Here is a 27,893-nt window from a genome sequence, read left to right as displayed (position 1 = left end):
TCTTCCTTCAAATACTTTCAAAATCACTTCTGTGCAGAGAAGACGTCAAACCCCTTCTTGGCAGTTTATCTCAATAAAGCTGTACTATCCCAGCCATCTGGTAAGTCTTCCCTACTACCCAGAGCCTGTTTATACTCCTGCATGTCTCTGCCTTCACTCACTTCCTCTTCTTGATGTCCAAACTCATCCTTCAAACTACCATTTGATGCTGCATAGCTGCATTCTCCCTGACACCTCCTTGTCTCCTGTCTTTTTGATTTCACCTTCTGCATAATATTTAGTTGCCCTGTGTGCAGCTTCCTCCACTTTCATATATTTCTACAAGTTCCTCCCTGTTCTTGAAGTATGTGTGCACCACGGCCATTTCCACTTGGAAAATCTGCCCCACATCTGTCTTTCTAGATTTCTCTCCTAAACACCACACCTACCCAACACCTCATAACCTCTGTTCCCTTCACCTAAATGTCCATTGAAGTCTGTGTCAATCACCACTGTAGTATGTGGTCTCTTGCACACAAAATGTGTCTACCCTCCACCTCCATAATATGAGTCCGCCAGCCCTCCCATTGCCAGTCAGAGTCCATAACAAGTCAAAAACATAAACAGCTCGAACGTATTATTTATTTAAAAGAGAGAGAGAGAGAGAGAGAGAGAGAGAGAGAGAGAGAGAGAGAGAGAGAGAGAGCTCAGTTGTCCTTGCTCTAGCATCAAGAGTCAGTGACTGGCTGTTCACTGCAGGCTCAGCAGTCCAATGGCCGATCAGCAACAACACAAATAAAAAATAAGACACGTTCTTGATTATGACAACAAACCACATCCAAAAAAATATGACAGCAACACTTTAAGTTTTGTGTGCATTCATCATGTGCAACTCTGCAGAAAGTCTCATGTCAAGGATGTGTGGACAGGGGGGCTATTAAAAAGTTCCAGTATACAGAATAGAAAACCATCAAATGAATGAAATAAAATCTGTTGTCACAGTGGTTTTTGAAGGAACAATTACTTCACAGATGGACAGCCTCATTATATTTGAGTTAAATCTGATGATACACACTTCACGTCACCCTAGTTACATGTTTTTATTTGCCATGTGTATGTTATCCAAGGGAGGAAGAAAATGAAAAAGAAAACTTTTGATGTGTCCAGACATTTCTTCACATCAGCTGCCAGCAACCAGTTTCAGCATGTACAACTGTTGCAGTAAGTGTGCTCATGCAGACCAACTATGCTGGTCCACTGTTCTTAATGGTGCTGCATGTTGAGAAAGAAGTGAAACAAATGTTTTGTTTAACAAGTCCACTAGTGTTAGAATAACTTGGCATTTCCAATCTGTTTCTGCTGTAGTTCAATGAAAGGTTTCAGTTACTTAAGTTTGAGAAAAAAACAAAAAAAACGTTGGCCAGCTTCCCTCAGGGTCACTCCACGGTTGATGACATGGTCCACTATTGTAGCTCTGATGTCATCAGCAATTCTATTTCTTACTCTTCTTACCCGTCCTCTCCCCCCTCCTCGTCCTCCTCTTGCTCCTCCTTGTCCTTGTCGTCCTCTTCATCCTACTTCTTCACCTCCACGTCCTCTTCCTCGGCCTCCTCTCACTCTTCCTGCTCCCTCCATTGTACTCCACACACAGAGCTTACCTGTATCATAGTGCTTAGGCTGATTGCAAAGTGAACTAATTATCTAAAAAAGCTTTCACATGTGGCAGTGTGCCAGACAGTTGACAAAATAGTGTAAATAATGGCCATAAATGTGTATAGTTTTGCTAGGAGTGCGTTGATCATTTGGAAATTGAGTGCAAAGCAGTGAGTTGTGTTTACAGTTCTGCAAAAAGAGTGCTGTGCAGTGGATTGTAGCTACAGGTTTGCAAAGTGTGTGTTACAAAATGGCAAACTGAGTGCAAAGCAGTGTTTGTGCTTTTAGTTTTGCACACTCAGTGAGTGGTTTTGCTATAAGTATCAATAGTTTTAGGAATTGTGCTGTAAGAATCACAGTTAGGGTTTAAGCATTCAGAAAAACCTGTAATAAACGCACACGCATGCGTCTTCAGCATTACTGGGTTTCTGCAGCTCCTGGTTTCCTGTTTAATACATTCACACAAGCAATCAAACGCTATGAATCGTTCCACAATGTTTGCAGTCACTTTTCTTATCCCTCCTGACTCAAGAGCATAAAGCGATCTACGTTAGCTCTGGGAATTCTGACGGTCGTTCAGTAAATCTTTGTTTAATCTCTTTATTTGCTTTTTGGAGAAGTGAAGGTACAAAAACCTCGTCAATCAAATTTGCTTCGGTGGACAGAAAACAGCCGTTGTAGACTGTTTGGGGTTACCTTTTATAAGTATTGAATTTTCAAAAGTGAAGTCAGTTCTTCTGACCAGGTTCAGACCAGGATGAACACAAGTATGATACTGGACCCACTAGAGAACTGGTCCCAGCTGTGGGTTCACCTCCTCCTGCTGAACTCATAGGACAGACTCTAATGTAGCATCACGTTCATCGGTCACTCCTGACCTCCTGTGAAGCATGACGGATGTGTAATTAATGACTTCATTATTTGGGGCATTATTGCTCTAAAAATCATATTAATAGTATTATTATTATTGTGCTTTAGGCTGCACTGATAACGCAGAGGTCTCTTCTTCCTCTGGGCTGTTTAAAGGGCCAGTTTGTCCAAAGCTGTGTATATACCAGCTGCTGTCAGGCTTCAGATGTCTGCATTAGTCCACGGTCCACTGTTTGTAAGCCATTGCTTTACTGCAAAAGTTCCCATCTACTGTAAAGAAATGGAGATAAGCAGGCACATAATATGAAAAGGCATGCTGTAGCTGACTTTGTCTTTTCTGATCCATCGGTTTGTGTGGCTCTTTCCACAGGAGGGACCTAACCCACACTTTATTTACTTATATGATAAGTTTAGTGGAGTGTAGTGCAAAATACACAGTGTTTACTTTTAATTTAACAACATGAAGCTGCATCAAGTTTCCATGGTGACTGCTCAAGAAATTCTGCATTCATAAATAAACATCAGACTGTCAAAAGAGCTCATCTGTGCGAGACCACCGAGCTGAGAGCATTTTCAGGTCCAGATCCCCCGTACGCCATCGTTGGAGAGCAGTTGACGTTTTTCTTCCTGACTTTGATTTGAACACGTTTAAATGGAAAAGAGTCAAGGAATCTATAAGCCTATCAGGGTATGTGACGCTTTTGCTTTTACTGCATTTCAGTAATTTGAAGAATTTGATGTCGTTTTAAAAGTTGACAAACTGAGAATCATTTTAAGTAACAATGACTAAATTGCTATTTCTTTGACAGGTGTTGTTCAACACACCGATTTATGAAACAGCTGTAAAGATCTGCTGGTATCTTCCGGGCTACAAGGCTCAGGTTAGACCCAGATTCATGCAAACCAAAGCTGACAGAAAATATCAGGTCATTTCTGAGGACCTGAGAGTGGTGGTGATTAAATGTCTCCTTTACTTTTAGGTTGCGATAATGACGGAGTTTCTCAGACTTCAGCAGGAAGATCTAATTCCACCGAACCTCACTGCTGAAGATCTGAGAGATCTTTTGGTGGAGAAGAGCAGGGAGACGCTCAGAGAGCAGTGAGTTACTGTCACACCTGAAAGTCTGTTTGTGATGACGTGTAAGTGCTGAGAGAAAACCTCTGCTTTGCTTTCTTTTGAAGGCTGTGGGAGTTTGAGTTAGAGGATTTTGACGAAGAGGAAGCCAAACCTCTTCTAAGGCTGGTAAGACGAGAAAACCCACAAGACTTTTTTTTCATTACGTGCACATAACCTTTACACATAAGCGCACTGTAAATGTGTTTTCTGTTTCAGGTGTGGGCGGTGAACGTCAGCAATAAAATGAGGGACGTTGAATTTGAAGCCAGGTTGCTTCTTCAGTTCCCAGAGGCCGTACCTCCTAAATTTCAGTGAGTCACATGTAACATACAGTTATTAACCCTGTAAGACCCAACCCATCAAAAAACAGCCAGAAAATTCAGATTCTTTGGAACTGAGATGTTTATTAACCCTTTAAACAAAAGCCACACATGAGTTCTTTGCTATGTCATGTTGTGTATGATTTACTTTTATTGTGTATTTATTGTTTGTATCACATTTGATACACTGGGTGTTTTTGGCAACTTTTTGTTAACGACAATGTTAACTTTAGACTAAAAAAGAGTTTTGTCCACAACATTTAGAAATTATAGCAAGTATTGATCATGTTGATGAGATCGAGGTCTCAGAAACTCATGTATGATACAAAGGTGGTTACAGGGTTAACAGTCCAGCTACAGTGTTTCAATATTTAAATGATGCTTTGAATATGTTTAACAGATAACTCTTATCATGTTTTTCTACAGAGCACCTAAACTCCTCAGCGCGGTGAAGGATTACGTTGAAATCCTGAAAAAGAAGCAGCAGGAACAGCCTAACAGCAAACTGCTCACCGCGCAGGAGGTAGTGGTCGAGGTAGTTCCCCGCGTTCTCCAGGGCTTCTGGGAGCTTCCTCCTCGTCCCCTCCTAAACATGGCTTCCCAGAGTCTAAGTATCCTCTCCACCAGTGTCACCAAGGCCACTTTAGATCGTGTCTCCAAGAGCCTCACGGCGATGGAAACACAGGCCGTCTTCACCCGCTCTATCCGAGACGATCTGGTCGACAGCATCCTGACGGAGATTAGACAGAAATTTCCTGAAGAAATTCTGTCTATCCAAGTTGCAAACTTTGCACCCCTGTTGCTGAAGACCATTGCTGATGTAGCAAGGATCCGGATATGTGAAATCTTTGAGCCCCCTTCAAGTCCTGATGTGAAGAGCACAAATGGTGAGCGCTCCTCTGACGGCCTTTCAGTGGCAAATGTTCCACCAGCCGAAGAAGCTCTGTCAGAGAGTGTTCCAGAGCCCGACGTTCCCTGTGAGGAACTTCTTTCTGAAAGGGCATCCAGTCTGAGTACTCGAGACCTTACGATCGAAGGAGCTCTGTCAGAAAGTGTTGCAGAGCCCGACGTTCCCTGTGAGGAACTTCTTTCTGAAAGGGCATCCAGTCTGAGTACTCGAGACCTTACGATCGAAGGAGCTCTGTCAGAAAGTGTTGCAGAGCCCGACGCTCCCTGTGAGGAACCCTATGGCGAGTCCAAATCCTGTGTTGAAGGTGAAGATCATATGATCAACGGATCTTGTTCTGAAATTGGGCCGGTTCCTGATGTTCCCTTTGAGGAACCTTTTCCAGAACCTGAAGCCAGCATGAAGTCCGAAGACCGTCAGAGCAAGAAGAAGAAAAAGGGCTTCTTCAAAAGACTGAGAAGTCTGTTCTGCTGCTGTTGCAGACCAAAAGTCACCGACTGACACTGAAGCTGTGACCCAGTGTTGGTGTTGCAGTAACTCTAAATATGTAAATATGTTCCTTAATGATTGTTCTTCATGTTTTTGGGGGTTTCTTTAGTTTTCAGTGGGCTGGGTGTTTTTTCTCCTCCGTGTTCTTTACTTGATTCTTGTTCATAGTTCCTGATTTGTTTTCCTAGTTCTTGTTTCTTAGTTTGTAGTTTCTTGAGTCCACCTGAGTTTCCAGCAATAAAAGCTGCCGATTCAAGTTTCATTCCACGTAAGAGTCCTGTGTTTGGGTCCTACTACCTGCCTGTCACAGCACACCATGACAGAAACTTTATAAACTCATTCATATTTCTACACGAGTCTCCAGCTATGTTAAAGATTTTTTTTCTTTCAAACATTTGTAAGAATCTCTTATGGTTCTCAAAATACTTCCACAAGTCCAGTAAGTGTAGTGCAGTAACATATTGATGGTATTATTTTTAATAATTATTTATTATTTTTAATGCACTTTGAACTGAAACTGGTATATAAAATGTACTTCCTGTAGAAAATGCAGTGTGAATGCTAATAGCTGAATAGCTTGAGTTGAATTTTTATAATTGCTGAAATCTTTGGTGAAAAACATGTTACAGTTTTTGCCCGTTGCTTGAACACATTTTGCAAAACGTCGCTCATTGTGCCAAAACTCTAAACACAAGTAAACATGACACATCAAAATATACCATTCACATCTGTGCCAAACTGAAACTCTGCTGTCAAAACCTAACATTCCTCTGTCAAGATGTAACTCTGTTGACAAAATGACACATACTTGCATCACATGCAGATCAGATCAGGGGGACACACTAGTCTACTTCATATAAAACACTGCAGTCTTTCATTGTCATTGTTTATTCTGAAGGCACATTTTCAGGAGACACAAACAACCAAAAAAAAGCAAATAGGCCTACTCAATATTGTCCACTGCAGCACCATCAATTCAGATAAAGCAAAACACAAACATAATACAGTAATAGAAAAAACACTATACTGTACACACAAAAAATCATGACAATTGTGCATACGTGGGCTCATGGATCCCGCCGTCTGTTGGGGTCTGGCCACAGGACCTCATCGACATCGCAAGCAGTGTCTTCTCCCGCTGGGCACCGGGGAAAATATCCTCTTGCATGTCGAAACCATCCATGGATTGCTGTCACCTGAATGTAAATAGAAATATATGTGGTGGCCCCTAGAGACAAAACACGTACAAACTCCAAAGCACATTTCTAGCTTGAACTGAACTTCCAAAACAGAGCTACCTAGAACAGCGGTCCCCAACCCCCGGGCCTCGGACTGGTACCGGTCCGTGAGTCGTTTGGTACCGGGCCGCGAGAGTTGAGGCTCAGGTGTGAAATGTCTGGTTTTCAGGGTTTTTATCGCTTTTCAGCGTTATTTTGTTATCGTTTTTATCATTAACTCGGTTTTCCTGGGTCTTTTCACGTGTGTTATGAATAAATCTTCTTTTTTCAGTACTAGTTTTATTTTGTTGTATTTATCCGCGACACCTTAAAGGCCGGTCCGTGAAAATATTGTCGGGCATAAACCGGTCGGTGGTGCAAAAAAGGTTGGAGACCGCTGACCTAGATCACGTAAATGACACAATTGAAAGCATGAAAGCATATGTGTATTGTTTGTGTATTTATGCACAAGCATTCATATATATTCAAATCATTAAAAAACAAAAGTTAATTTGCCTGTTACTACCACACACCAAATCTGGTCGTTGGTACTTGCTGAACTGAGAGACACAACAGCAGAGGTCACTATTAATGCTATAAAAGAGGCCTTTGCAAGACATGCAGTTGCCGAAACTGTGGTATCGGACAACAGGCCGCAAGTTTCATCAGAACAGTTCAAGCACTTTGCTAAAGAGTACCAGTTCACACATGAAACGAGCAGCCCCAGGTACCCCCAAGCCAACGGGGAGGCAGAACGCGCTGATCGTACCATTAAAGACTTGAGAGGACTGTGACTACAGCAGAGCACTGCTAGCGTGCAGGGCCACCCCACTGGAACATGGGCTCTCACCGGCACAGTTGCTCATGGGGAGACACCTGCGTACCTCTCTGCCACAAGCTGCTGCGAAGCTGGTGCCAAAGTGGCCCGACCTACAGGCTTTTCGCGAGAAGGATGAGGAGGGGAGGCGTGAGCAGGCAAAACACTACAACCGCAGACATAGAGTCAGGACAGAAGGTGTGGATTACTACTGAAGGAACCACTGGAGCAGTAGTTGGACCTGCCAGTGCTCCCAGATCTTATGTGGTAGAGACAGACAGGTTTTCTAAGGAGAAATAGGAGCCACCTCACACCAACAGGGACTGTTACCAGATCTGGTCGAGCGGTGAGACCTCGTGTAAGATTGGATGTGTAATTCTCTGAAGTTATCCATTCAGGCCCTATTCAAAGCTGGCTTAGGCTGTTAGAGATGTTTACAATTATGTGTTTCGTTTAAATGTAAGTGAACAAGTGAGAGATGTGTATCATTTTAACGTTTGATAATGCTCTGCATTCCTGTTCTTGTGAGCTGAGTGAGTCATTGTGAAGTATGTCTTTAGCTAAAAGGAGGTGTAGCAGGAGACTACTGTACCCATAAGGCTGTGTGTGTGTGTGTGTGTGGGGGGGGGTATGATCTAAATTATAATATTGCTGACTGTCTGAGGCAAAATTTCCCCAAATCGAATCGAATCGAATCATGGATTGAATCGATTCGGGCAAGGGCGTCGATTTGGCATGGACGGAGGGGACATGTCCCCACCAATATCCAGCGATTATTGAATTGTCCTCACCAATAATTTGATCTCTTCGAGTAAAGAAAAGTAAACCTGATAGAAAGAAGAAAAAAAAATCTGTCAACGTCTCATTCACCCAGCGGTGCCGAAAGAGTTAAATTACGTCCTGTACTGGAGTCCTACCTCATGTGACAAATATGGCCAATGTGATTGGCTGAACCTTTCAGGGAGCTCTGTTGAGTTTTAGCAGCGGCAAGCCTGCGCTCCCAGGAGGAGAGGAGGACGGCAGCAAAGAGGAAGAACCTGGATATAAGAAAGTATTTTTCAGAGAAACCTGTAAGTCACTTAAAGCCAAGTTCACTCATAATGTCACGGTCTGGCTGGCAGACCGTGGGGGTGTAGGGAAGGAGGACACAGGCGCGGTGCTCTATGTACAAGCAGTGCGTTTATTTACAGCGATGGACAGACATGACAATAAATCCCGTGCTCTCCCGACTCCCGTGACGTGTCCTCTTCCCAGTGCTAGTGCTCCTGTCTCCGCTTCTCCGTGATGAGCACCCCGTGCTCGCTGTCCTCTCGTCTCCCCGTAACTCCTGGGGACATAAGAGAGAGGAAGCCGTCAGACACACAATAATGCAGCAGACTCAAACTAGGAACTGGTCGAGAGACTGACGTGAAGCCACGCAATGATCCAGCGTCGGAGAGAGCTCCACCACACTCTCAAATAGCTCCTCCGACAGGCCTGATCAGCTGCAGGTGTGGTTAATCACCTGCCAGGGCCACACACACACACACACACACACACACACACACACACACACACACACACACACACACACACACACACACACACACGTCTACAAGCAGGGAGAACGAGGGACAGCAATACAAAATACATACATTATAATATTAGTCCATAACTGCTCAGGGTCCTGGGTCTGACACATAAAATGTGTCCGTCACAATAACGTTGCAGGCTATGCTAGGCTTTGGCCCACATCAGTCTAAAACTGTATGTAACCATGAATAACGTGTTTTGGAAACAGCACAACATGCAGCACTGTTAGTTCTCTCAGTCTCAGAGCAGCGTTTCTAATTCTAATCTAAGTGAAGCTGTCAGAGAAAACAGCAGCCTCGAGCAGCCAGGATATTAGTTTACAGAGGCTGTTAGAATTATATGCCTAACGTTAAAATGTTGGTGACACAAGAATTTCATCTTAATGGCACTGACGTATTCATAGGTCATAGTTATGATTTTGCAAATATTCCACCTTGTAGTGCAGTTTGCACAACTTGTTTTAAAAATGCACTCAGCCTACAAACATTACTGATCAGTCAAGATCTGCACAAAGTGACAGACACACTGAAGCAGCTCCACATTTTATTCTTATTGTCATGTATGTCCTATTTGTCAGGTGACAGAAGAAGCAACACAAAGCTCAGAGAGCAATGGTGACACAAGATCACAGGTGGAATTGGATGATGACGCAGAATGAGAAGAGCGAAAGTGGATCGCTAAATGAAACGGATGAACCAGAACTGGTTTGTAAAAATGCTGCAGCTTCAGTGGTGTGGAACTGGTTTAGCTTTCGTCCGTCAGATACACAACAAAGCACTATTTTTGGTAGAGCATGCTAGCGGGCCGGCGTTATTACCGTGTTGTTTGGAAAATACGGCGCACTTAAAATCAATCCTTTGATTTTTCTGAAAGTCGACAGAGCCCCTTATAACCCCGTGTGCCTTATGTATGAACTCTGGTTGTGTTTACTGACCTCGAAACGATTTTATGTGCACGGCGCTCGAAAATCTGTCAGATGTTTCAGTACGACTTTGCTAAGCTACCACCGCTTGATGGATTGTCGGAGCGTTACGGCTGTCGTAGGCAGGAGCCTCGCGGAGTGAGCCATGTCTCCGTGACGGCCAGGACACAGCAGTCACGGACGATTGGCTGTGCGGCGAGAAGTAGGTTCAGTTCATCTATTTTGTTGACGACCGACCGTGCGCTGGTCAGAAAGATGCTCGGGAGCGGTGGTTTGAAAGGCTGCTTCTTTAGCCTGGCCAGCAGGCCCGACAGGCATCCCCGCTTTTGTTTGCGTTCCTTCCGCTGCCTGCGTTTCTTGGCAGAGCCGATAACAATCCACGGAGCACCCGATGTTCTCGCTATCTCCGGGGGGATGTTGTGCACCCTCTGATAATCACTGGTAATGGGGATCTGGCTGTTATATCCAATCTTGCATAATTCCAGATGGTTGTAGGAAAATTTGGCTTCACAATAAGGAAAACAAAAGAAGAAGAAAAAGTGGAGAAACAAAAAAGAAAGGCACCCAAGTGGAGAGCATAGAGCCGCTGCGTCTGTGCGCGCCGCCATCTAGTATACTTCTTCTAGTACACAGCCTGGAGGTGTGTTTGGGGTCATTGTCCTGTTGAAAACTGGTCCCTAAATGCAATTTCTCAACGAGAAGTTTGGGCTCGGGTGAGTCTGTGTGCTGAAGATATCTACCTATTCGGAACCATGGTAACAGGGTTCTGGCTGATCGGAGCTGGCTTGAGAAAGCGGAACCGGCTGTTCAAACCCCCACAAGGCTGCCCGCTGGGATTGGAACGATGGGAGAGGGGTGAGTTTCTCAAAATGGGCTCATTGAGTCAGCACGGATAAGATCTTGGAGAGACTACGGCTGCTGTGGATACTCAGAATAAGATCTCTGACTGCAGACTGGATACATCTCGGAAGGGCTCGCTCAGAATAACATCTCTGGGCACAAATTGGATGACATCTCGGGGAGGCACACTGCCGTGAGTTCTCAGAATCGGCTCCTTGAGCACAAGAATGACAACATCACAGAACGCAAGTATGGCGAAGCTCGCGGCTCTCCAACGGGAGATTGAGAGACCAGTGTTGGACTGTAGAACTGCTTTGAAATTCATATGAGCTGTTCGCACTAAAGTAAAAAGCACCATCACTTATGCGGATACCCCTTCAGCCCCAGACGTGGGCTCAAGGTCGGAGCTGAACAACACCCTGATAACGACTGTGTTGAGTCTGTTCCTTCCCATTCCATGCAAGGCCACCTGGGTTGGCTGGAAGACTGTTTACTTAGCCTGGCAGGGCGAAGGACACTGTCTCAGCTGAACCCTGGACACGCACACACATACAGGGAGTGCAGAATTATTAGGCAAATGAGAAGGGGTGTGGTCTAATGACATCAACACCCTATATCAGGTGTGCATAATTATTAGGCAACATCCTTTCCTTTGGCAAAATGGGTCAAAAGAAGGACTTGACAGGCTCAGAAAAGTCAAAAATAGTGAGATATCTTGCAGAGGGATGCAGCAGTCTCAAAATTGCAAAGCTTCTGAAGCGTGATCATCGAACAATCAAGCGTTTCATTCAAAATAGTCAACAGGGTCGCAAGAAGGGTGTGGAAAAACCAAGGCGCAAAATAACTGCCCATGAACTGAGAAAAGTCAAGCGTGCAGCTGCCAAGATGCCACTTGCCACCAGTTTGGCCATATTTCAGAGCTGCAACATCACTGGAGTGCCCAAAAGCACAAGGTGTGCAATACTCAGAGACATGGCCAAGGTAAGAAAGGCTGAAAGACGACCACCACTGAACAAGACACACAAGCTGAAACGTCAAGACTGGGCCAAGAAATATCTCAAGACTGGTTTTTCTAAGGTTTTATGGACTGATGACATGAGAGTGAGTCTTGATGGGCCAGATGGATGGGCCCGTGGCTGGATTGGTAAAGGGCAGAGAGCTCCAATCCGACTCAGACGCCAGCAAGGTGGAGGTGGAGTACTGGTTTGGGCTGGTATCATCAAAGATGAGCTTGTGTGGCCTTTTCGGGTTGAGGATGGAGTCAAGCTCAACTCCCAGTCCTACTGCCAGTTTCTGGAAGACACCTTCTTCAAGCAGTGGTACAGGAAGAAGTCTGCATCCTTCAAGAAAAACATGATTTTCATGCAGGACAATGCTCCATCACACGCGTCCAAGTACTCCACAGCGTGGCTGGCAAGAAAGGGTATAAAAGAAGAAAAACTAATGACATGGCCTCCTTGTTCACCTGATCTGAACCCCATTGAGAACCTGTGGTCCATCATCAAATGTGAGATTTACAAGGAGGGAAAACAGTACACCTCTCTGAACAGTGTCTGGGAGGCTGTGGTTGCTGCTGCACGCAATGTTGATGGTGAACAGATCAAAACACTGACAGAATCCATGGATGGCAGGCTTTTGAGTGTCCTTGCAAAGAAAGGTGGCTATATTGGTCGCTGATTTGTTTTTGAATGTCAGAAATGTATATTTGTGAATGTGGAGATGTTATATTGGTTTCACTGGTAAAAATCAATAATTGAAATGGGTATATATTTGTTTTTTGTTAAGTTGCCTAATAATTCTGCACAGTAATAGTCACCTGCACACACAGATATCCCCCTAAAATAGCTAAAACTAAAAACAAACTAGAAACTACTTCCAAAAACATTCAGCTTTGATATTAATGAGTTTTTTGGGTTCATTGAGAACATGGTTGTTGTTCAATAATAACATTATTCCTCAAAAATACAACTTGCCTAATAATTCTGCACTCCCTGTATTTGCTTTCGTAGCTGGTGGAGACGGATGGCATTGTCTGCCCTCACTAGGTCCACAACGGCAAGTTCCTGCTGTTGTGTGAACAGGCGTTGGCGTCCTGCCCCAGAAGGTCTTCGAGTCATTCTAGAGAATTCTCATAGTCAGGCCATGGTTGATGACATGGTCCACCAAAGTTGCTCTTATATCATCAGAAATATGGGTCTGTGCGTGGCCTCTTCGACGACCTCCTCCTCTTGCTCTCCCTCCATCCATGCTTGCAAAGTTCTTGAATTGGCTAAACTGAGGGCTTTTTGTAGTTGGCTAATTGGTGTTCAGTTTTTCAAGTACGTGCCTTCAGGTGTGTATTGAGTGGTTGCAATTACCCGATGTGCTTTGTATTTTGGATGTTTTCCAGGGTGGCACCCTGAAATTTCATTTTGTGAACGAAGTGTCTTATGTGTGAAATAGAGTGTAGTATGCAGGACCATGTGTGTTGCATAATTGCAACTAGGGTGCAAAGCAGTGCTTTTGTTTAAGGTATGGGTACATGTGTTTGAGGTATGGTAACAAAAGCTTCAAGTTCAAGAGCAGACTGCAGCGGACTGTACGGGCAGCAGATAGGATCATCGGCACCCCCCTGCCCTCCATCCTGGATGGAGGGCAGGGGGGTGCCGCTCAAGAACCAGGAAACGGGCAGGGAAAATCATCACAGACCCCTCACACCCTGCACACAGACTTTTTGATCTGCTGCCCTCTGGCAGACGGTACAGAAGCCTGCAGACCAGGACCACCCGACACAGGAACAGTTTCTTTCCCCTCGCCATCTCCCTTCTTAACACTTGACCTGTCACACTGCTCCCACTGCCAGACTGCAGCTGCACCTTATGTACATTTGTAGTATTCATTCCACCTCATTCATTTCTGTATTTTATGTATATACGTTTAGATTCGTTATTTATAGTTGCTGTTGTGGATAAGGCGTAGCTTTGGGTCACGTGGTGTCGGTAATAGTGATTGCTATATCATCTGTTCACGTCCTGAGGGAATTTTTGTGAATGAGTGGGTGATGGGGGAAGTCGACTTTTGCTGACCGCTCAAGCTTGGAATGTTTTGATCACTGTTTTTCTACCGATTTTAAGGATTTGATAACAAATAAAGGAGTTTTAACCTGGAACTTTGACTTACGTTTTAAACAGCGGGCGCGTCAACATTATTCGCCTATTCAGCTGCTCGGCGACTCAAAGGCTTGACAGTCGCCAATAGTTGCTTTACACAGCTTTGTGTATGTGTGTATATAGACACGTGTGTGTGTGTGTGTGTGTGTGTGTGTGTGTGTGTGTGTGTGTGTGTGTGTGTGTGTGTGTGTGTGTGTGTGTGTGTGTGTGCCCTCACAGAAGGAAGGTCACAGCAGGAGCTTTTCTCGAACGCATTTCCAATCAGTTTTTTACAAGAAGTGTAGCTCATACAACGGTATAAATGTATTCTTTGCGATACTTTATAAATATGAAACTCTAAAGATTTTGAGTTCGTGCACATTGTGAAACAAGAATCTAAATATTTGTGTCACAATGATTTCTATAAAAGCATTTTGTTTATGGGGATAATGTGACAAATCTTTTGTGACCCTATTAATGATCAATGGTAATTGAAGAGGAACCCTGGCTCGGGACATTTTCATGACAAGTGTCAGCGCAGACATCTACTAACGAGAGAACATGTTTTATCATCATAAACACGGTGATGTGAAGCATCGTTAAAGTGTCACTTCAGTAATGTTGACTCATGTTTTTAATAATGACTTTAAAACACTCATTTCTGTGGTTTATTTTAAGTTTACAGAATATAACATGTGGTAAGACGACGAGTTTTACTTCTCACTGTCCGTGTTATGTGTATCTATTTATCATGTATGCTACTTTGCCGACAATGTTTCATTGTGTTCATGAAATAAACCAGACTTTCACTGTCTGCATCTTTTACTGTTTTCTGCTTTTGTTCACTCCAAGTTTGACAAACCTACAGATATCCAGAGTTAACTCACTAACAATGTGGAGCAGTCTCAGTGTATTTAGCTGCTTTTTCCCTGAACACAACCAACTGAGAGAAACGCCTGTAGGCCTCACTTTGGTCATTTTGAACGCTGAAGGAGATTTGTTCCATAGACACCTTATACTAGTGTTTCCTGCACTACTATGTTCTATTTAAATCCAGATTACTTTTATAGTTTGCAGTGAAATTTGTTAAACCGTTGCTTAATGGGACAGAAGTACAAGTCACTCTTTACTAACACATTTATAGATGAGTTTAATGCTGAACGACACAGCTAGCAGTCTCACACACTCTTTAGGTTTTTCAACTTTTGTGTGTAATGGTTTAGTCTATCAAACCTTACCCTTTTCTCCCCAGTATCACAACAGTATGACTCCCAAAGTACAGATCAGTAAACAACCAATGATTCTAAATCCAGAACAGAAAGATACAGTTGGAAGATGAATGATTGCGTTTTTATGATGTGTAGTAAAACGACCCCCTCTTCTTCTTCTCTGTGTTGGTGTTGTTCTTGTGTGTGTGTGTGTGTGTGTGTGTGTGTGTGTGTGTGTGTGTGTGTGCGTGTGTGTGTTTTTCGTTTTAGGAGGACAATTTTCAAGACAAATCAAAGAGCTATGAGGACCCTCTGTTACAGGAGGACATTTTGCTGTCCTCATAAAATTGACCTTTTAAAATGGTTTCTGGGCATGTTTTAATACCCAAAAAGTGTTTTTCTCAAAAGTCTTTGTAAACCAAAAACTTGACATATGTTGTATATTTGTGTGTCCGCCACTGCCCCCTGTCGGTTGGAGTTGTCCCTGCATGCCGCACACACAAGCGCGGGAAATTATACACGAGCGCGGGACATTATACACATGGCGCGAAATTGGAAGCTGCGCATGCGCATTTTAACATTACCCATTTAGACCATTGATATTTACATCAATGATTTAGACTGACTGATTGGGCGCTTCTTATTCATCCATCAATTTTGGCAGAGTTTTGACACGCTTTGGAGAAAAGGTAAGAAGGTAATTATAAAACTTTTAAAAGACGGGCGTTCTGACAGACACAGTGCTTCAGAGTAGGCACAGCCGTGGTGAGGCGGCAGGTGAGGGAACGACGAGGTACGGTGGAAAGCATACGGCGGAGAGCGCACCGCGGGGACCGGACCACAACGAGGTGAGGACGGCGGAGCGGGCCGGAGCACGCGGAACGGTTCACGGAGGTCACAGCAACACGCGGGGCGGGGATTCCCGGACTGTCCCAGGGTTATTTTTACCCTGGCCTAATCTCATCACTTGTTTCAAGGTAAGAAATTACACAAGTGTGTGATGTTTCACTGAGTTTGAAAGAAGGCCTTTTTCACGACAAGATCACTTGTTTAATGTAAAATGGCTGCTACTGCTATTAGATGATCTTTGCCCAAATACCAAGGAAACATTGGAAGGCAAATACAAATAAACTCTTGTAGATTTATGAAATTAAATTGAGACAGTATTGGTGTCACTCTGCACACATTTGTTTATAAAATATTGTAAAAAAAAAAAAAAAAAACCATTTGTTTTGCTCTTATAGTTGTGTTGATGAAGCACATGATTCCTGAGAGATCTAAAGCTTAGTTTGACAGACAGGTTTAGGCTAAGTCAGAGTTAGGCTTTAGTTAAATTAGGACATTTAAGTATCTTTAATATCTGCAAGTGCATGCTTTCTGTTAAAACAACTCAGACATCAGCCTTGTCTGTGTCTGTTATGTGAATGTAATGAAAGCATAGAACTCAATTGAAACAGTTTCAGTATCCATGCTATTAGTGAAATAAGAAAAATTGGGTGGAGCATGTCAGAAACTTGACTTAATCAACACAGGTGGAACACAGTCAAGTTAATCTGCACAAATACAGCCTCGCCCCCATCCATTTATCTGTTAATCAGAATCCCTCCAGCACTCATCACCAAACTAAAATAACCTTAAACTAATAATACGCTAACATGGGGGGGGGGGGGGTGCTTCTCATTCAGCTTTACTAATGCCCTTGTAAGCATAAAGGCTTGAAGTTTTGATGTTGTTTACATTTTTATCTTGATTTCCTTAGCAAATCATGTCACGGAGAACCACTCCCCTTCAGGATGCCATTAATCACATCCTTGCAAGAAGAGACAAGAATTCAATGTTAGAAATCAAATTTATTAATTCAGTTAAAGGTGAGTGACTTTGACACACTGCAGGCTAGACTGAGGGGTTACACATCACCAGTGGTGACCTGTACAAACATCAATATAAATTAAAATCTAAGGTATTTTAATAATAATTTAGTTATTAGCGAGCCTGGCTATTTATGTTTTCTGCACTTGGACATGTTTTCTTTATTATATATGTAGAATTGAAAAAAAGCACAACATTGCATACTTGCAATTTACAGATATACATATTTAATGAATTGATTATTTGCAGTGCTGCCACACCTGTGTCTCTAATATGGTTGTTTCTTCAGGTCGTGGCATCTTCACTTTAGCCAATTTCAAACAAGGAGACTTCGTGGTCGAGTATAGAGGGGAGCTTATTGATGCAACTGAAGCTGAACACAGACGTAACCTGTACCCCAGCGCATGTTCAGTCTTCATGTTTGAATTCATATGGAAGCAGAAGACTTTGTGGTAAATTCAAAATGACTGAATGTTTACATTTCTATTGCAAGGTCAGGATTTCTGAAGCAAACATCTCATATTGCTCTTTAACGAGTCCTTACCTCTAGTACCCGGCCCCGTCAGTCCCCAGAATCTATAGAAGGGGGAGTGACGGACCCGTGGAATAGCAGGATCTCATTCTTACTGAGGCTCCGTCATTTCCCGGTGACCCTGTGGTCCCCGGGAACTCGCAGTACTGGGGACTGACGGGACTCCCACATATGCTGAGGGCCCGTTAGTCCCCGTATTCAGCCTGTGTGTGCCTTCTCTAATACACACTCACGGGCGTAATGTACGGGGTTAGAGGGGTAATAATATAAGCCTACATTTTACAGCTAAGACAGTGTGCTCACGCTGCTGTGAAGATTTAAAATATAATATAGAGATAGAGAAAATAATAAGAGAAAATTCAAATGGCCAGGGCTGAATGAGCGCCCCTGTGTCTGTGCGCATTTGGCACATGTGGACACGGAGACTCGTGCACTGTTATACTGTGTCCAAAACTACTGTATAATATGTACAATGCCAAAATAGTACATGTCAAGTGTTCTCTGCCTGTGAGGTAGGTAGATGGATGGCTTGATGGATAGGTGAAAAACCTTTCAACACAAAAAATAAAGAACATTTCATTAATCATTCAGATTAATTAAATGCATTATACAGAAGACAAATGAAATAACAAAAATATACACTTCAGTAAAGCCACTTTTGTCTAAACTATCATTTATCCTAGTTTTAGTTTTACATTCATTAGTTTTTGAATCAGAGGTGAGTAATTTCAAACAACGAAGATGAAATAAACTGTGGTCTACCTTGCATTTTTTACACTTTCTGTAACAATTACATTTTTAAAGTATACATTTTAGAGTTTACAAATATTTTAATAAAGACTTTAACCAAGGATTTTCTTTTACAAAGAATTTTCCTTAAATTAAACCAAACATTTACACTAGTTTTAAGATTTAACCAAGGATTTGGGGTAATTGCTTTTAGTATTAATTAACATAAGTGTGGGAAACACTATCTACATAAACAGTTTATTCAAACTTAAACATTTATTTTAATATCAATATAATTTTTTAAACTTAAATGCAGTAACTATTTCCCAAAGCATAAATACATTTCCACAATTGAGCTTCCATAGTTCCCAAACATAAGCAGCAAATATGAGTCCAAGCTTACCGATAGCCCGTCTAACTCAAAGTCTTCCTCAAAGTGGATTGTGCTTGGTTTGCTGTCCTCTCAGCATGTCACGCTCGGGTCAAATGACTGCTGCATGCATTTTAAGGTCTACTAGGCACGCCCGCCCTTGATTGCTCTAATTCAACTCACCTGGCGGAGCAGTGCGCACCAGGCTGCGCTTAGCTGTAGATTGCACAAGGTCTAATCAGCGGCCACGCGCAAGCAGCAGCACAGAGCAGGTAGTGGGCAAGAGGAGGAAGAGAAGAGTAACAGCCACAGCCACACCTACACCTACACCTACTAGGTCAGCGCGACAGTACAACAAAACCACGTTTAAGCTCTAAGCACAAGTAGAAGCGCAAACACTTATCTCAGTCAGAAAGCAACGCGTCCTTGACTGATGGACCCTCTTTAACTTATCAACTATGCATTTAACAACTAAACTTGTATTGGATGTTGTGTTTGTGTTGGTGCTTAAAAATTATAGTATAGTTCATAGGCGTGTCACTATAAATGTTTGTTTAATGTATGTTTCCAAATTTGCAGTATTGATGGAGCACTTGAAGATGGGTCATTTGGGCGACTAGTAAACGATGAACACAGGACACCAAATTGCAGAATGAAGTTGATTGAAGCAGAAGGGAAGCCACATCTCTGCCTTTTTGCACTGAAGGAAATTGCGGCAGGAAGTGAAATTACTTATGACTATGGTGGGAAAGAATGGCCCTGGCGGAAAAAGGTGGGTCATTTAAAAAAAAATTTCCCCCTATGAATTGTTGTTTAAAACATACATATCTAGATGTCACAATTAGGGCTGCAACTAACGATTATTTCAATAATCGATTAGTTGTCGATTAATCGATTAGTTGTTTCAGCCCTAGTCACAATATTTAAATGTCCTCTTGGTGGTATTCAATCTGGTTTAACTAAATCTTGAATTTGTATGACTTTCCCAAGTGATGATTGCAAGCTTATCTGTTTTGTGTCCCCTCCACAAGTGTGTTTTACTGAGTGGCCACACACTGGAGGTGAAACAGTGAAAGCATCAGTTTGAGCTCAGATGTCATTATGAGGCTGATGGCCAGTGTCCTTGTAAACCTTGGGTTTTTCTGTGTCAGACATATACATGCACCTTTTACTCACAGTCACTTTAGCTTCTTAGTATTGTCTTACTTTGGCTTCACTTAACTAGGTAAGGGTTAATCACTCTGTTTCCTTGCAGTTAGGGTGAGAGTTAGAACTGTATTTAACTGAAGGTGAAACAGAAAATGCTTAACTATGTGTGTGTGTGTCTGACACAGACAAACTCAAGGTATGTGAGAACACTGTCCTGACATCTGAGCTCAAACTGAGTCTTTCATTGTTTCATCTCCAGTGTTTGGCATACTCAGAAAAACACACGGGTTGAGGGGACACTGGTTAGAAAAGACCACTTGTAGTGGATTAAATACATTTCCACTGTAGCTGCCAGATGTTTACAATATTTGTTCTACTTTTCATACCCAGCTAAAGATCGCAAGCATCCCTTCTGGTCAACAGTGTGTTGCAGAGCCTATTGCCCATGACGTGGAGCACCATGTGATCTCTACAGACTCATTCACAGGTGAGTCCCTGCTTGAGTAAGCACTACCTGTTAAACCCTGGGGTCTTGCAAAGCACTATGCCTCCATGTCTTGTGTTCTCTTCTACAGACAGAGAATTAAGAGCAGAGTGTCAGTCATCTAGACCTACAGCAGACAACTCTGAGCATGAGGTTAGCATGGATTCATCTGTTTACTAAAGATTGTATCAATGTGTAGTTTGGTAAATAGTGTGGTTTGTAAAGATCATGTTTATCAATTGATTACAATTATACTGCATGTGCAGTCTTTAAATCATTGTAAGTACAGGTAGTCATCATTTAACATTGCATTTCCCTCTCAACATCATTTGGGTGTTTTAAGGTTTGACTGAGAGTGTCCCTCTTGATCAGATGGACACTGTACCATTGATGCTTGTTCATCTTTGCATCTTTTTAGGTGCATTCTGTTGGAGGTCAGCGTGGCACTTCTTCTCTGAAAGAGTTAATTGGTGAAGTTGGTGTCCAGTATCAGGAGTTGTCACCCCAAGCGTTCTCAGAAGAACTTACCAGTGGTCAGTTTTGAGTAAATGTTGTTAACTTCTGGCAATGCATGACATGCCTGAAGGTTTGCTGCATGAAAAATGTGCCAGTATTGGGACATTTCTGATGATTCTATAGTGTCTTGATGGATATTTTGAGTAGAATTGTAACAGTCAGGGATGTGAATTGATTGCGTTATGCGTAGATGTGTTTTTTTTGACTTAACGAAAGTCAAGCACTGAATCTCCTTATGTTCCCTTGTACAGAGAGCAAATCGAAAGAGGTGCCACAATCATCCAGAGCTGTGCCTAACGACTCTGCTTGTGAGGTGAGTTGAAATTGACCTTTGTTTTAAAATTGACCAATGGTTAGAAGTGTTATGGTGTTTACATGAAACTCCATTTTGAGTATTTTAGCAAACATCTGGCAGCGGTGGTGGAAATGTCCTCTATTTAGAACAGGAGGTCTTTTCTAACCACAGTGTCCCCTTAACAAGTGTGTTTTACTGAGTGGCCACACACTGGAGGTGAAACAGTGAAAGCATCAGTTTGAGCTCGGATGTCATTATGAGGCTGATGGCCAGTGTCCTTGTAAACCTTGGGTTTTTCTGTGTCAGACATATACATGCACCTTTTACTCACAGTCACTTTAGCTTCTTAGTATTTTACTTTTGCTTCATCTAAATAGATTCCCCTCTCTCTAACTCACAAATCTCAGGAATTGAATAGATATGCTTCACTATTTTATCTAAAAAGTAACTCCTATCTCCCTTTCAATCTCTCCTGAAGGATTGGTAGAAAATATGTAAAATGGTCAAACATTATTTTTAATTCGTCATAAAATATTTGGGTAACAATGTTTTATGTTTCATTTCATGTTTTTAATTTTTTCCAGTGTACAATTCATAGGCTGGTATTTGAATCGGTGAAACTTGACAAATGCGGGATATGCCATTCACCTTTGACAGCTATCAGATGGCACGGTCTAAGATGCAAGCGTAAGTGTATTATTTATCTTGTGTTAATTAATGCATTTTTTCACTATACCATAAGTTACCATGAGTCAGGTCTACATTTTCATATGTAAAGAATAAAAAAAATCACTTCAAAGTTTTATCAATTCAAACCATTGCAATGATACACAGTGTAATGGCAGATACTATCACATATCATGCATTTGAGTTTGTCTGCTTAGTGTGGCAGAGAACAGAGAACATACTGTAATAATGTATATTGCCCTCTTACTCTTTGTTGATTAGACTGTTGAACTTTACAACTTTAAATCTTTGTTTCACTCTTTCAACATCAAGCTCATATAAGCTAAATAAGCATCTCACCGCGCGCAAGGCATGCCGGTCCGGGTCAAGGGTCACGACTACCCAGCGTGCATCGTAAACAGTAAACACTGCCGCGTGTGATAGCGATATTGAATATTTTGAGCGTCCTAAAGTCAATGTTTTAAAAGAATTTGGTACGAAACGGGGATACAGTGCTGCTGGGAAGAGAAAGAAAGAATTCGTGGCCCTCGCTTGGGCGTTTTCACTACAAAAAGCCCCTATAGTTTTAACAAAACAGCAGGAGTGGGAGGCTATGCTACCTTGGATATAAGTCTCTGCTCGAGATCGAGACTGACAGTTGTCAGATGACAATTCCAGATCCCTTAGAGCTGAGGGAAGGTTGGTACAATGAATCAACAGCTGCAAATAAACTTTCACTTTCAAAGCCTCATATTCGGAGCCATCAGCCTCTGTGGTGCCCGGAGACGCTCGTGCGGGGTTTGGCCACTGACGTCTGGCAACCCTGGCACAGCACTTCCCCGTAGGCCTATATCCATGGATGTATTAAAAGAACCAAGCCTATATCTGACAGAGAAATATAATTCAGCCTTTACATCGTGGGTAGTGGTGTACTCTGACCCGGCCGCGCCGTGCATGCGTACTGACAATGCTGATTTAGCTTATTTGTGATGTTACAATGCAAAAACCACAGTTCCTGATTTGATCTGTTATATAAAGATAAAGCAAAATGCACAAATGTTTAATTATATTTAAGAGAGTATCAACATGTATGAAGTAAACTGCCCTCAAGTCTGTTTGTCATTCTGTAATTACACATATACACACAAACTTGGAAGATGATGTTTGATGATAATAAACCCTTTGAGTAAACATTGCATCAAACTTGCAAACTTCTTACAATGTCAATATAGGAAGCCCAATAAGGTACTGGGTCTGATTAATCCAGACCTATTCCAATAGATCAATCAGGCAATTTGCAATACAAATGCTTGATGGTGTCTCTACACATTTTTAATGACTTTTTAGTAGAAGTCCTTTTCATCTCAATCCTTATTAATTAATGTAGGATAAACATTTTAGCTTTTCTGTTTCTCATTAGATCGTATGTATGTATGTATGTCTGTCTGTCTGTCTGTCTGTCTGTCTGTCAATTAGTCTGTTTTTAAAATAACAATGTTTTATATCTCAAATCTGATGAAAAAATTTATTATTAGGATGATTCAGTATATCATATTCATAAGTTTAAAATGTGTCTTAAACTTAAAAAAAAAAATCTGCTTTTTATTCTGAATTATGCGTTGGTTTTAAATTCACTTTATGCTTGTTTATATTTAGTGGTCTTCGTGAATATAATTTGTGATGTGTGGGATCGCTACTTTTTAAATTATAACTTAATGAATCATCGGTTGTTGTCTAATGCTGTGGTTTCTTTGTATTTGTAGAATGCCGTTGTGTGTGGCATAAGATCTGCCTCCAGACATCTTCAGAAGACTGGGATATGTCCGACGTAAGTGTACAGTGAAATTCAACCTGGAAAGACTCAGATACGGAGAAAGAATTAGACATGCTTTATTGAACATTAAATATTTGGCGGTCAGACCCCGGCGGGAAAACTGTTGATAAAAGCATTGCTGATTGAAGTAGGAGGTCTTCCCCTGGGGTCTGGACACTGGTGGTGGTATGGAGGCAGGGGGCAAGCATGGGGGTGCAGGGGTGGTGGAGGGATGCGAAAACGCTGAGAGGCCGAGCTATGGGTGAAAGAGCTTAAATGCCCGGATGCTGAATGGAGGCATAGGTGCGAGGGAGCTCCGGATTGGCTGCGCCGGAGTGAGCAGCTGAAGGGAGTTGAGATGATGATGATGATGATGATGATGGAGATGATGTGCAGGTGTTTCTCCCAGGTTGAATTTACGCAGGCTTCATTATAATATAGTTAATATTGACGTAGATGCAGTTCGTGAAGATTGCCACATGTTGCTTGCTCTTCCTTTTTCTTTCATCACAAAATTATAAGGATAATCAGTTTTGTAAGTGTTGTCTCAGATAGAGAATTGAAAGCAGAGAGATTTTGGACTGGATAGAGTGTAGAAGTTATGTGAGAGAGGCCAGAAATAAACACATTGTAAAAATATTACTTAGATTTTATTATAATCCTTTGTAAAAAAAACAAACAAAAAAAAAACAGTTTCATACAATCTAGTCTCAAAGGTTTTACAAATTTTGATCTGTGGGGGTCATTGTGGGAGGGGCTCCGGGACCAGGTTAGGGCTGGTGTCTTAGTTTTTTTTGTTTTGTGTTTGTTTTTTTTGTTAATGTCATTGTTCAAAAAATATAAATTGGATATTAGAAATGGGACAAATATCAAAAAAGTACTGAATCGATCACAGATTGCAAATTGATCAAGCAGAATCAAAATACTTGCACAAAATACATATCTGCTGCACATTTTCTTCTTTAAATCAGGAGGTATTTCTTAGTACTTTTAAGACATCTAGAGACTTTGGTTTACGTCCCGAGCTCTGTGACGTGAACAATTTAGCATTTATCCTTCCCATGTTTATTTCTGTTATTTAATCTATGCTGTATCTACGAACAGGGTGATGTCTCATCTGATGAAGAATACATCCCAAATTCTGCATCAGATTCAGAAAGCTCAGGAACAGAGTTGTCTATTGAGTTACCTGGACCATCAAAAAACTCCCATGCTGCTAGCATGCCTGATTTATGCGTTACTTTTGCTGAAAAAGAACAGACCATGGATGTTAAGAACAACTTTGAGCACATTTTGAATGATCTTGAAACTACTGATGATCTTCATCCCGACCAAGAACCAGACAGCTCAGAGTCATGCCAGCAGAAAACAAAAGATGCATGTAGCGAAAAGAGTACTGTGGATATTAGCCAAAATGAATCCCCAACCAAGTCAACAAAATTAATCAAAAGCACAGTCAATTTTTGTTTTGTGTGTGGAAAACCTCAAACAAAATTTGCACGTCATCTGGAGACGCATGTAAATGAAAATGCTGAAGTCGCCCAGGTGCTTCAGTTACCCAAATCATCAAAGGACAGAAAAGTTCATCTTGAAAGGTTACGAAACCTTGGTAACTTCAAGCACAACTCTGCTGTTAAAACCACAGGATCAGGTTGTCTTAAAGTGAAAAGGATCTCAAAAAAGAGCAGCAGCAGCGCTGAGACATACGAGTACTGCTTATACTGTAAGGGTATGATATCCAGAAAAGAAGTTTCTCGGCATATGAAAAGATGTGCTTTAAGACCAGAGAATAATGCTGAAGAGAAGCTGAAAGATAGAGTCTTTGGTATAGCATCTACTCAATCCACAATGTCTCAGCCAATTTCAAGTGAACTCTACTCAGTACTGGGCAAGATGCACAAGGATGATGTGTCTAGTGCAATAAGGAATGATCATTATATTATGCAGTTGGCTCAGTCTCTTTTTAATAAGCATGGAAGTGACAGATCAAAGCATGAGTATATAAGACAGAAAGTAAGGGAACTTGGGAGATTACTTGTGACTTTGCGTCACACAACAAGAATCCATAATATGGAAGAGGCAATAAAACCAGCCAACTTCTTTATTCTTACTAATGCTGTCAAGAGAGTTTCAGGTTTTGATACTGAAACCAGCACATTCAAAGCCCCAAGTTTGGCCCTGAAGCTTGGACATTCTCTCAGAAAAATAAGTGATATTATCATGTGTCGTGCTCTCATGGAAGAGGATCAAGAGGCGATCGATTCAATCAGGAGGTTTCACACACTTCATGAAACAAAGTGGTCTGAATTAGTTTCCCATTCAGCCTTATCAAACCTGAGTGAGGCAAAATACAACAAGGTCGACAGCCTTCCACTGACCAGAGATGTTCAGAAGCTGCAGTTATATCTTGGTCAGCAAGTGGAATCAGCTAGGGAGAAACTAGGTGATAACCCAACAGCAGGAACTTATGCAGCACTAGCAAAGGTGATCCTTTGTCAAGTGATTTTGTTCAATAGGAGGAGGGAAGGTGAAGTAGCACGTATGACTGTCAAAAATTTTGAAGATCGTGACATGTCCAAACTAAACGATGACATCAGCTCTGGGCTTACAGAAGTTGAGAAAAGGCTTTGCCAACAGTTTGCCAGAGTGGAACTGAAGGGGAAAAAAGGACGAAAGGTGGCTGTGATCCTGACTTCTGATATGACCGATAACCTGTCACTCCTCGTTAGTAAGAGGAAAGAGTGCGGGGTATCTGAAAACAATATGTACCTTTTCGCCATTCCTTGTAGTGATGGTCACTACAGAGGGCAGTTTGGTCAGTTTGCAGATGCTTGCGGAGCTGAACATCCTCAGAACCTCAGATCAACTAACCTTCGCAAACAGATTGCCACGATAAGCCAAGTCATGAACTTGAAAGATAATGAACTAGACCAGCTGGCCGATTTCCTCGGCCATGACATTAGGGTCCATAGAGAATACTATCGACTGCCCCAATCAACAATTCAGCTGGCTAAGATCTCCAAGTTGCTCATGGCCATGGAGAAGGGAACTGTGAAGGATATTCAAGGAAAAACTCTGGATGAAATTGGTGGTATGCATGGTTTATATGTTGTTAAATCGGCTTGGTGTTTGTGAATATGGTTGGTCTAATAACATTTTTTCAATTTTATAGATGACATAGATGGGATGGCTACTGGATCACAGCAACTCCCTGATGCTTCCACATTGCGAGGTACTGAAATTATTGTATTCTGTGTTATAGACTTTGTAGTTGTATTGATAAAATATTTAAAATTTACATTTTTATATATTTAGATAATGTTATTGCAGTTCTGTTTGTACTTTGCTGTGTAAGTATTTGCTATTTTGCATGTTCTCCCACTGTAGCTTGCTATCGCCAGTGTGTGAATGTGTGTGTGAATGGGTGAATGACTGAATGTAGTGTAAAGCGCTTTGGGGTCCTATGGACTAGAAAAAGCGCTATACAAATGCAGGCCATTTATACAAATGCAGGCCATTTACTTAGAAATCATGGAGGGATCTGAAATTTTCAGCGTTGGTACATGTCCACTGTGAGAGACAGAATCTAAAAGAAAATTCCGGAAATCACAATGTATGATTTTATTAAAATATTTTTGTATATTACTGCTTAAAATAAGTATTTGAACACTTGCTTATCATGCAGATTTCTGACCCTCAAAGACCTGTTATTCTGCTTTTAAACAGTCCAACTACACTCTGCTCATGATTCTAATTTAGCAGCACCTGTTTGATGCCGTTAGCTTTCATAAAGACACATGTGCACCCCACAATCTGTCAAAAGTGTTGCAGCAACATGAGTAAAACCAAAGAGCTGTCCAACGACACAAGAGACAAAACTTTAGACCTTCACAAAGCTGGAAAGGGCTCCAGAGCCACTGCCAAGCAGCTCGGTGCGCGACAGTGCGCGTGCACGCATGTGCGTGTGCGCGATGGAGCGCGTGCAGGTGACTGTGTGTACCCTCTGCAAGACTCCTGCAGGCGCCCCTGAATGGAAGAGGCTAATGTCTTCCTCGGACTGGAGCCCCACGTAAGATCTCAGCTCGTGGGGTGTCAGTGATCCTAAGAAAGGTGAAGAATCAGCCCAGAACTACACGGGACGAGCTGGTCAATGACCTGAAGAGAGCTGGGACCACCGTTGGCAAGGCTACTATCAGTAATACACTGAGACGTCATGGTTTAAAATCATTCATCACACTGAAGGTTCCCCTTCTTAAGCCAACCCATGTCCAGGCCCGTCTGAAGTTTGCCAGGGACCATCTGGATGATCCAGAGTCATGGGAGAAAGTCCTGTGGTCCGATGAGACCAAAATAAAACTTTTTGGTCTAAACTCCATTGTTGGGGTTTGGAGGAAGAAGAAGGATGAGTCTCATCCCAATAATACCATCCTA

At 42.1% G+C, this 27,893-nt stretch overlaps 3 protein-coding genes and 1 long non-coding RNA gene across 5 annotated transcripts in view; 3 read left to right on the top strand and 1 right to left on the bottom strand.

Moving 5' to 3' along the window:
- Window positions 1-27,893, top strand: part of LOC112432436 (protein NLRC3) — a 3,307,575-nt gene that overhangs the window by 2,718,548 nt on the left and 561,134 nt on the right. The window lies entirely within an intron of this gene.
- Window positions 43-5,773, top strand: LOC143415759 (uncharacterized). Its single transcript, XM_076881184.1, has 7 exons — window positions 43-100; window positions 2,873-3,190; window positions 3,312-3,383; window positions 3,483-3,601; window positions 3,685-3,745; window positions 3,836-3,930; window positions 4,366-5,773. The coding sequence occupies exons 2-7, from the start codon at window positions 3,155-3,157 to the stop codon at window positions 5,345-5,347; spliced, it is 1,365 nt and encodes a 454-aa protein (XP_076737299.1). The 5' UTR covers window positions 43-100; window positions 2,873-3,154; the 3' UTR covers window positions 5,348-5,773.
- The window catches only part of LOC106674729 (uncharacterized), a 16,409-nt gene continuing 4,013 nt past the window's right edge, over window positions 15,498-27,893 (top strand). Inside the window, exons 1-12 of one of the 2 annotated variants that reach the window (XM_076881169.1) lie at window positions 15,498-16,016; window positions 16,799-16,907; window positions 17,198-17,360; window positions 19,119-19,311; window positions 20,079-20,175; window positions 20,264-20,325; window positions 20,591-20,705; window positions 20,940-21,001; window positions 21,568-21,670; window positions 23,413-23,477; window positions 24,567-26,553; window positions 26,635-26,694. In XM_076881169.1, coding sequence (XP_076737284.1) covers window positions 16,805-16,907; window positions 17,198-17,360; window positions 19,119-19,311; window positions 20,079-20,175; window positions 20,264-20,325; window positions 20,591-20,705; window positions 20,940-21,001; window positions 21,568-21,670; window positions 23,413-23,477; window positions 24,567-26,553; window positions 26,635-26,694 — 3,010 coding nt within the window. In that variant the 5' untranslated portion in view covers window positions 15,498-16,016; window positions 16,799-16,804. Of the gene's footprint in view, window positions 16,017-16,429; window positions 16,908-17,197; window positions 17,361-19,118; window positions 19,312-20,078; window positions 20,176-20,263; window positions 20,326-20,590; window positions 20,706-20,939; window positions 21,002-21,567; window positions 21,671-23,412; window positions 23,478-24,566; window positions 26,554-26,634; window positions 26,695-27,893 lie in introns of those variants that run through there. The other variant, XM_076881170.1, reaches the window with a different exon arrangement.
- Window positions 17,113-18,637, bottom strand: LOC143415785 (uncharacterized). Its single transcript, XR_013096231.1, has 2 exons — window positions 18,573-18,637; window positions 17,113-17,989 (listed from the first exon to the last, which is right to left on the bottom strand). It is a non-coding gene; the product is annotated as an uncharacterized LOC143415785 (long non-coding RNA).

The sequence above is a fragment of the Maylandia zebra genome, unplaced genomic scaffold (assembly GCF_041146795.1).
Source record: "Maylandia zebra isolate NMK-2024a unplaced genomic scaffold, Mzebra_GT3a scaffold03, whole genome shotgun sequence".
NCBI lineage: Eukaryota > Metazoa > Chordata > Actinopteri > Cichliformes > Cichlidae > Maylandia > Maylandia zebra.
The sequence above is the reverse complement of the archived record's forward strand: the minus strand, read 5'-3'. Positions and strand labels throughout refer to the sequence as shown.